This window comes from Monodon monoceros, unplaced genomic scaffold (genome assembly GCF_005190385.1).
Source record: "Monodon monoceros isolate NGI ecotype Baffin Bay Population unplaced genomic scaffold, NGI_Narwhal_1 Super_Scaffold_21, whole genome shotgun sequence".
Taxonomy (NCBI): Eukaryota; Metazoa; Chordata; class Mammalia; order Artiodactyla; family Monodontidae; genus Monodon; species Monodon monoceros.
Window position 1 is genome coordinate 76,417,974 of NW_021703778.1, and position 10,536 is coordinate 76,428,509.

The following is a 10,536-nucleotide window of genomic DNA, read 5'->3' on the forward strand; positions in this document are numbered from 1 at the left end:
GGAAATTGGCACCCTTATGAGGTTTCATGCCACCCAATCACTGCCAGTATTTGAACTATCTGAGGAATGAATGATGTTCCATAACAAGAAGTGTGTCCATGCAAGTGGATTTACATCAGAATTTTTAAATTGTGGTAAAATATACATAACACACAATTTACCATTTAAAACCATTTTTAAGTGTACCGTTCGATGACATTAAGTACATTCACATTGAGCAACTATATACATTTTTAACTACTAAAGCATACAAAAGTGAGTAAGCGGCTTTAAAGGATTCCTATAAAAAAGCTATGTATTGGGACTTCCTGGCGGTCCAGTGGTTAAGACTCCATGCTTCTAATGCAGGGGGTGCGGGTTCAATCCCTGGTTGGAAAACTAAGATCCCACATGCTGTGCAGTGAAACCAAAAAAAAAAAAAAAAAAAAGCAGCTATGTATTAAAGATAATACTAATAATGCAATTATAAGTGAACAAGAGAATGGCAGACATAACACTTCCTCTATTTCTCTTATAGGCTTCTTTAACCAGACTGTTTTAAAAATGTAATCTAATCAGATCTAAGAAGACAGCCTCCCAAATTAAAAAGTAATCAAGGTTATTCCAAACATGAATCCATATGGACTACCACTGATTAACTTCTCCCTAAGTGTATACTCTACATCATAGCCCTGGAGCCAAATCCAGCCCAAACACTGCCTGCTTCTGTAAATAAAGTTTTACGGGAACACAGTTACATTCATTTGTTTACATATTGTCTAAGGCTCCTTATGTGCTACAAAGTTAAATGTTTGAAACAGAGACCTTATGGCCTGCAAGGCCTAAACTATTTAATATCTGATCCTTTACAGAAAAAGTTTGCTCAGTCTGCTCTACATCATGCCTCTCACAGGTATTCTCTCCAACTATAACTGCCATTAAAATAAAAAAAAATTTCTTTTAATTAACTGAATGTAACCAGAATTCTTTGAATCTCTGTTCTATTCAAGGTGTTAAGTGTGTCACTTGTCATTCAGACCTGTCAGCCAATACTATGCCTGGTCCACCGTAAGTAAACAAGAATCTCTGCTGAATTATGAAATCAAAACAGCCATACCAAAAAACAAAACAAAACAAAAAACCCCCAAACAACAAAAGCCTCTGAAGAGGTTATAAAAAAAAAAGACAACTTGAGACTGTGAGAAAGAAAGGGAATCATCAAAAACTATGCCAAGTGTGTTGCGTGACTGAAAAGGACAGGAAGATGAAGTCAACAATGATACAAGAGGGAGTATGAGGCAAGGGCTTCACAGGAAAGCAGTTCAGTCATGTCCATTATGAACTGACAATGAACTATCCTGGACCTATCAAAATGACAGATGAAGACAAGCAGTTTATCAATGGTAGAGAAGACAGTAAAAGAAGCAAAACGGGAAATCATTTTTGGCTTGGCCACAGACTCTACAAACATAACTTACAAACCCACAGTTCTGACTTTAGAAAGTATCAAGTATTTTCTCATGCTCCCTCTGACTAAAGATCTTCCATTCATTCATTTGACAAAGATACACTAAGGATCAGCTATGTTCCAAATACTGTCAGGAAAGCAGACAGTGAAAAAAATTTCCAAGAGGAAATACTGACACCATAGGTCAGCAAGAAAAAGGTAAGAGAATATAAAGTAAATGAAAGGCAGGCTAAAATTCTCAGTTGTCTCTTATTCTTCCCTTTCCTCATACTTTAAAACAAATATTGGGAAGTCCTGGGTGAATAAGCTGTCTCAATACTTGGCTTATTCAGCCCAAAGGGCCTGGCTCTGTATTAAACTGGCCTTTGGCCACTAGGAGAGAAAAGCACTTCCTCTGGAAAAGATAAACAATGCTTCCCAGATTTCTTTACCTTTCAATTACAAGGGCCAAGTGTGTGTTAAGACTAGAGGCTGGCTGCCTTCCTGTGCCATTTTGCTGCCAGCCTTTGGCACAGAGGCCCTTTGGCCAGGACAACTTATAACAAGCCCATTGTTGTGTAACACTCAGTGCCACTTATTTATTGGTTTTTGTCACACACATATTGTAAAGGGGAACTTTGTCCTGCACTTACAGCACGCTAAAAGGCACATGAAGGTCAAATTACAAATGTTTTAGTGTCGGACTCAATGGGCTTTGTGAGCAGGTTCCTGAGAGTATCTGGTACCTTCTTTTCAACTCCCAAATTCCAGGCCCTGGTAATCAGTCAACTTCTTGGGCTCCAGCAGCAGCACCAGGGTTTTCAAGTCTGGTGGATAAATGAAGCACATCCAAGGAGGTTAAGAAGTCACATTAGAACCGCAGAAGGATCATGAAAACTTAGCAAAACATAACTTTAAGGCCTCAGATGGTGGGATCACTGTTACACTAAAAAGACCATATAACAGGCCTCAGGAGGTTTCCCTCTGCTCCCTGGGACTGATGCTCCATTCATCCACTTGACAAATATTCTAAGTGGTCAGTTCAACGACCAAAGTCACAGGAACTACTCTTTATAACCACCCTCCCACCCCCACTTCTTTTACAATCTAAAAGAAGAGATTAAAATCTGCTTGTGCTAAAGCTCTCATCAGTGTTGGATTAGGTAACTAGAACCAACAAATCCGTCAACAACTTATTACTAACTTTGAAAGAACAATTAAAAGCCAGAATCAACGAGAGATTATATTCCTATAGCTTTATCAATCTACTAGTCTCAACATCAATGTACATATACCAGAGAAAATTTGATTTACAGATCTCTAATAAGAAAAAGACTTAATCTCCATTTCTCACTCATCCATGAAACAAACATTAATAATCTGCATTACAACTGTGGTGGGAAGAAACCAATCTACCTCCTTGGAATCCTTAAAATGCTACATAAATGCTAAGTCAGTCAATCTCCGGCAGACCTTTCTACTTATCTTACAGGGTTCACGAATCAGATAATAAATGTAACTCTGTTTTCTATCACAAACCAATTCTGAGCCACATCACATCATCCAATTCCCAGGCCACAGACATCTTCCACACAAATCTGGATTCAAAAGAAATTCTCGAAAACAGAGTCTAACAGTTTACTGCCCATGACCTTATTTACATGCACTTAATGATATAGGAAAGGGGAATGGATCAAACAGCGAAAGCAGAAGAAGCATCAACCAGAGTACACTTTTTTTTTTAATTTTTTAAAAAAACTTTTTAGTTTAATTTTATTTTTTTGGCTGCGTTGGGTCTTCGTTGCTGCGCGCGGGCTTTCTCTAGTTGCGGTGAGCGGGGGCTACTCTTTGTTACGGCGCATGGGCTTCTCATTGCAGTGGCTTCTCTTGTTGTGGAGCACGGGCTCTAGGCACACGGGCTTCAGTAGTTGTGGCGCATGGGCTTAGTTGCTCCACAGTATGTGGGATCTTCCCGGATCAGGGCTTGAACCCGTGTCCCCTGCATTGGCAGGTGGATTCTTAACCACTGCACCACCAGGGAAGCCCAACCAGAGTATACTTTTGAGAGTGACCCCACTTTTTACTATATCAGACTTGTTAAAGATCAAATAACTGACAGTCTCACCATAACACCCAGCAATCACACCCCCTAGGTATTTACCCAACTCACCTAAAAACTTATGTCCACATAAAACCTGCACACAAATATTTACAGCAGCTTTATCCATAATCACCAAAAGCTGGAAGCCACCAAGATGTCCTGATATATCCATACAATGGAATATTATTCAGCAATAAAAGGAAATGGGCTACCAAGCCACAAAAAGACATGGATGAATCTTAAATACATATCAAGTGAAAGAAGCTAGTCTGAAAAGGCTACATACTATGTGATTTTAATTATGTGATATTCTGGAAAAGGCAAAACTACAGAGGTGGAGGGTAAAAAGATCAGTAGTTGCTGGGGGAGGGGGGCGGCAGGCGGTCCCTGAGGGAAAAGGGGAAGGACTGAATAGGCGAAACACAGGGGATTCTGCAGAGTACTGTAATGAGAGATACAAGATACTATGTACTTGTTAAAACCCACAGAACTTTAGAGCACAAAGAGTGAGCCTTAATGCATGCAAATTTTTTAAAAAATCACTGAGGAGGTTGGAGGGTCCAAGGATGAAATGCTGACTGTAAGGAAACAATCTGTTACAAATACATGAAACAAGTCAATGAAGGGGGTGGGAGTATGGATTAGGGTTAGTAATTCTGATACTGTATATTGGAATTGAATAATTTAAGTCAATGGATGGCAGATGGTATGGGTTTCTCACAGTAGGAGGGAGAGGTTACAGATAAGGAGGAGGCTAGAATGATCCATGTGGTAATGGATTAGCCTTGCACACATCAGTATGAACTTATATTTAGCTTAATATTATAGTAGTGACGGTTACATAAAGAAGTATCTACAGATATGTGTACATACACTGGTTGAGTATACACATATATATTTTCCTGCTCTGTCAGCTGAAGGGCGACACCCAGTAGCAATGAGCACGTCTAGTGGCTAGACTGTGGTTTGTAATACCATTCTCCAGTAAAAGGAAGCAGGGCTCCTTGGAGACATGGCTGATTCTAGGGCTGGGGCAGGAAATATAAAAGATAAACCTGGAGCACCTTGTAGTGCCAGGAAGTAAGGAAGTACTGGGGGAAAAAAAAACCCCACCCACAATGATGGGAGCATGTCAAAGGTACACAGTAGCCAACTGGAAGAGCTCTCAGCGTCCAAAGCTGAAACAATCTGAGTACCAAAATAAAGTGGTATTGAATTATAAGCCAAAGTATAAAATAAATACTTATAAGTCCATACTGATAAAAATAAATGATAAAAACAAATGAGAGAGAAGAGACAAATCTCTGGTGCAGAAGAATTCCAAGTAACTTATGTAGATACTCTGTATAAGTCTCCACTCCTTAGGTGTGGGCTGTACATACTGACTTCAGAGGAGAACTCTGACACACACTACCTTAGCCAGGCAATCAAGGTCAACATCAAAAGTCATAAACCATGGTGGCAGTACGTACTCTTGATATGACGTGATGAAAATGACACTTTCTCTCTGTGGTCTTCCTCCCAAAAGCATACAACCCCAGTCTAATCATGAGAAAAACATCAAATACCAATTGAGGAATATTCTACAAAACAGCTGACCAGTGCTCATCAAAACTGTCTAGGTTATCAAAAACAATGAAAGTCTGAGAAACCATCAGAGCCAAGAGAAGACATGACTACTAAATGTAATGTGGTATGCTGGATGAGAGCCTGTAACAAGGACATGAGGTAAAAACTATGGCAATCTGAATAAAATATAGACTTTGGTTAATGTATCAACACTGGTTCATTAAATGTAACAAATGTATCATAGTAATGTTAAGATATTAATAAAGGGGAAAATATGTGTGAAAAATGTAATTTACAAATTGCTAATGAAGATTGTCTACAAGTACATGAGAGATTATAAACTGCTTGAACATTCGAACTTAACAAAGAGTCAATTTTTTGGTAAAGAAAAAATGTTTGTTTTTTTTTTTTTAAAGGGCAGGTACATCAACTTCGAAGCTCAGTACATTGGTTCTACCTTTCTATTTTTTTTTTTTTTTTTGCAGTACACGGGCCTCTCACTGCTGTGGCCTCTCCCGTTGCAGAGCACAGGCTCCGGACGCGCAGGCTCAGCAGCCATGGCTCACGGGCCCAGCCGCTCCGCGGCATGTGGGATCCTCCCGGACCGGGACACAAACCCACGTCCCCTGCATCGGCAGGCGGACTCTCAACCACTGCGCCACCAGGGAAGCCCCTTTTCTATTTATTTAGAAAAAAGTTTTTTTTTTTTTTTCTTAAAGAGAAAATAAAGCAAAGTACAGAAGGCTGAAGTCTAAATGGAAAAAGTCATTTTGTATCCAATAATTCTACAGTTTTTCAAAGGATACAGAAGAACTAACAACTCAATTTCAGTCTCAGATCTTCAATCATTGTCAATTCAGATAGTTATTTAAGAAGCACTGAAGGAAAAGTGCCTTGAAATACCTTTTTTTTCCTCAAAATTCCAATAGTTTAGTCACAGAATCAGGCATTTTCAAAACTTAAAAATGTTGGCTTCTGAAGGGCCACACAGATTCTAGTGAATCTTCTATAATTCACTATTATAACATTATTCTAGTAAATATTCAATATGTTAAAGAGCATACCTGATTCTTGTGAATTAACTACAGTTCTATAATGAGCAAATGACATTCAACAATTTGTCAGTACCAAACAAAACTGGGCATTAACACACACCAGTGTATGCCCTCCTTGGTGTGCCGGCCGGGACAGTGAACACAGCAAATTTAAAACTGTCAATCTGTCAGAAACTGTAAGATCACAGAGATGCCTAGGCCCATCCCTTCCTCTCCTCTGAGGATGGGAGTCAAATCACAAAAAGAGAAGTTATTCAAGAATCCCCAGAACAGCTTTAGTGCAGGTTCAACCCAGACTTCACTACTACCACCAGTCACCAGATTAAAAACAACATCACTTTTGTCTATGTGAACTCTAGGCAGATCACTGACTTTTTTAGAAGGAAGGGAAGTGGTGGGAGAGGGCAGGGAGCTGGTGTGAGTCTCTAACAGCTCATTTCCTTTCCCTTTAATATCTTGAGGAACTAGATCCAGAAGAAAAGAAACATGCTATATTTTTGCGAAGCTCTGCCAGCATCCTTTTTTTATTAGGGTAATAAATGACTTATTTAAAGAACAGAAATGGATAAGTGGACAGGAAATATCAGGTTAAGAAGAAACATTAACTTGATCCAACTTACAAGAGTTGTGCCGACGACGGAAACTTTTGGACTGACTCAAGGATTCCATGTGCCTGTCCACATAGCTCTTTGAGCACTGCTGCTGGGGAGAGACTGCAACATCTTGGCTCTTCACATCTGTCCTCTTAGGGATGTTCTGAGGGGCACTGCTGGAAGAGGCTGGCTTCTTGACCAACTTGCCCGTGCCATTCTGATTGATACCTACTTGGCACCCAACACCAGAGGGGCCTAATTCTGTCTGATGAAGGTCTCCAAAATGTTGGTTTTCTCCAGGACCTGGTATCTCCAGAATTTTTAATTCCGTTATGTCACCTGCCCTGAAATATACAAAAGAGTCCAAGTCTCAAAACTATAATAGTGATAACAGAGATGAAACTGGGATCAACAGCAACCAGCTACACCTTTGCAGGGCTGCATTTCAATGAGTCATCAGAGGCAAAACCTAGAAAAGGTAGTAGAGCACTTAAAGACAAGGCTCAGCCACTGACATTCAACTGACACAGCACTGGCCTTTAAAGAGACCTATTGTTAAGGGGGAGTTGGGGAGGGGGAGGGATGGAGTGGGAGTTTGGGGTTAGGAGATACAAACTATTAGAATTTATGGACAAGGTCCTACTGTAAAGCACAGGGAACTATATTCAGTGTCCTGGGATAGACCATAATGGAGAATAATATAAAAAAGAATGTATACATATGTATAACCGAGTCACTCTGCTGTACAGCAGAAATTAGCACAACATTGTAAATCAACTATGCTTCAGTAAAAAATATAGAGACCTATTGTTAACCACAAAACTATCATTAACATCTTAGATTTCTAGACTGCTTAATAGTTTTTTTTCATTCATTCACTCACCTGCTCATCCAATAGGTATACACAGAGTACTTACTATATGGTAAGCCCTGTACTAGGAGTGCGGTATATATAGCTATGAAAAGCATTACATGCCCACAAGGAACTCACAGTCTGGTCAGCAGAAAATTCAAGTAGGTAATCAAAAGTGTTAAATACTATGACAGAGGTATGTACAGGGGACTAGAGCTCCCCAAAGCAAAATACATGCGAGTCTGGCAGAGATGGTTGAAGCACTTAAGCTAAGTCTGGTGGGGGAAGGAAAATAAGAGTTGGCCAAGCAGAGTATGGTAGGGAGAGGGGCATCTTAGGCCAAGGCTCAGAGATTGAGAAAATGTGGGCCATTTGAGGACCTGCAAATGTCACAGTGTTACTAAAGAGTAGAATGCCTATGGAGGGCCATTAGGAGCTAAGGCTGTGGAGGAAATTAGGGATCAGATCATAATCACACTGGATTTTCCTGGTGGCTGTAAGGAAGGTGGAGAAACTAGACGCAGGGTCACCAGTTAGGAGATGAGGCAAGAAATAAGAGGGGATGAACAGGGCAAGTGACAGTGCAAAGAGAGAGGGGAGGACAGAACCAAATAACATTTGGAATCCACAGAATTTGGTAACTAACTGAACATGAGGATCAAGAGAAAGAATTTATTATGACTCCTAAGCTTCTAACTTGGGTGAAAGGTGTCGTTAGTCACTAATTAAGGGTACACCTTGGGAGGAAGAAATCTGCAGATAACATAATGAGCTCAGCTTTGAAAATCTTAAATTTAGGATATTCTGTGGGATATCCACCTGGAAATGACCAGTAGACAATTAAATTAAAGTGTATGGAACTCACATAATGGGTCTAAATTAAAGATTTGGGATCTCACTAATGTGTAAGAAGATACCCATGAGACTGTCTAAAGAGAATACAGACTCAGAAAAGAACCAAAGATAGAACTTTGACTAACCCCATCTTAAAAACTGAGAAGAAAAGGAATCTGGGGGTGGGGGGGGGGGAAGGTGTATAAAGGAATGGAGGAATACATGGCAAGAAAACCCAAAGGGTGACAAAGAAACTAAAAGAAGAGGCCATTCCAACAGTTAGGGCACATTTGAATAAGATTAGAATTGAGACACTCCACTGAATTTGGCACTTGGCAAAAGCTACTTCAGCAAGATGGTAAAGTTGGAAAAAAGACAGTGGTGGAGTAGGGAGGGCCTAGAGGGACTAGGCCACAAAGGGAATGAAAGCAGACTACAGTTGACCCTTGAACAACAGTTTGAACTGTGCAGGTCCACTTATACATGGATTTTTTTTCCCACTAAACACATTCTATAGTACCACATGATCCATGGTTGGTTGAATCTGCAGAGACAGAACCATGGATACTGAGGGTCAAATGTAAAGTTATACCCAGACTGTCGATGGCGCAGGCAGCTGGCGCCCTAATCTCCTCATTTTTCAAGGGTCAACTGTATTTTGCTCTGAAAAGAATTATGAGTACAAAGAGAAGGGAAATGACAGGGCAATACCTAGTGGCAAATGCAAGGTGTGTGTGTAGGGGGGGCAGGGGGGAGTGTTTTTACTATGGGGGAGGCCTGGGAATGTTAGAAAGCAAAGAGAAAAGTGACAGTATAAAGGTTGCAAGTGAGGACACAAAAGAAAAGGAGTAGGGCCTCAAAGGAGATAGAAAAGGATAGCACATAAAGCATACGTGCGATAAGGTTAGCCCTGAACACAAAGGATATTTCTTCCATGAAGACTTCAGAGGAGATAAGCAATAAGAATGGATACACCTACAGAAAAGGTTACATGTGGGTGCTGTTTAGGAAGTCAAGGAAGCTCTTGCCAGACAGTCTCTTTTTAAAAAAAAAACACAAAAAACATAAGAAAGGGAGGTTTCTGTCAAACTTGTGAAAAGAGGGATGTGGAGACATCTAAGGTTCAGATCTGTTAGCAAACACTAAGAAAAATACATTCCTGTAGCTAAGAACTTCAGCTACTGGCTACAGTGTGCCTCTGGAGATAAATCGTAATATAAATCTACAAAGAGAGATAGTTACATGGTGGGGTGGGGGGATCAATAAAGACCTTAGATGTAAGAAAGCACAAATAATACAAAACTGAGAAAGGAAATCTGAAACCAGAAAACAGAAATATTATTCTGAATTTGACACATTTAAATATAATATTGCATGTTTGACAGAGATAAGAAAAATGTTTCACAAACCCTGAATCATTAGCTGAAAGCTAATTATGACACAAAGTCTCTGCTGAAACAGTAGAACTATAAGATCTAAGACTGCAAAATCTCACCCCTGATAAGACTCTACTCAAAAGTAGCCCTATGCAAGAGAATACTGGCAATAAGACCTAGGTCAAGCTCCACAGATCACCAGACTGGATTTGGAAGAATCAGGATACTCACCTGAAAGTGACTTCTGGCACAAGGCACTTCACTCCATTGTGGAAAGGCCGGGTGAGAGAAATGGTCTGGCTGACCTGATCCACTGCTGATACTCTTCCCTGATAGACACCCAAGCTATCTCCACAGTTGATGGACACAATACTGCCCAGCCAATCCGCAGCCATGTTTCAGATGTGAGACCACCGTGGAGAGAAGGAACAATGCAGTGTACCTTGAGAAAAAGATAAATCTTTAATAAAATTCACCAAACATTATACCAGGTCTGTATCAGGTGTTCTTAATAATATATATTCTATCATATCCTTAATTGAGGTAATAAAGCATAAAAAATAAAGCTTTTTTTTTTAGTAGGAGTAAGCATACTAATGAATAAGCAATACCATTATATACATAGATCTTACAACTGCTTTAAACCACATGCACTGGATATTTACCTGCACATCAAATCACAAAAACGATCACCTGTTTATAACATTTTATATATATATATATATATAT

General features: G+C 39.8%; 1 protein-coding gene across 2 annotated transcripts in view; it reads right to left on the reverse strand.

Moving 5' to 3' along the window:
• EDC3 (enhancer of mRNA decapping 3) overlaps positions 1-10,536 on the reverse strand; it is a 49,931-nt gene that overhangs the window by 23,268 nt on the left and 16,127 nt on the right. For both annotated transcript variants that reach the window (XM_029236860.1, XM_029236861.1), the window contains exons 2-3: positions 10,039-10,249; positions 6,772-7,088 (exon numbers count right to left, since the gene is read on the reverse strand). In XM_029236860.1, the coding sequence (XP_029092693.1) occupies positions 6,772-7,088; positions 10,039-10,202 (481 nt within the window). In that variant the 5' untranslated portion in view covers positions 10,203-10,249. The remainder of the gene's footprint in view (positions 1-6,771; positions 7,089-10,038; positions 10,250-10,536) is intronic.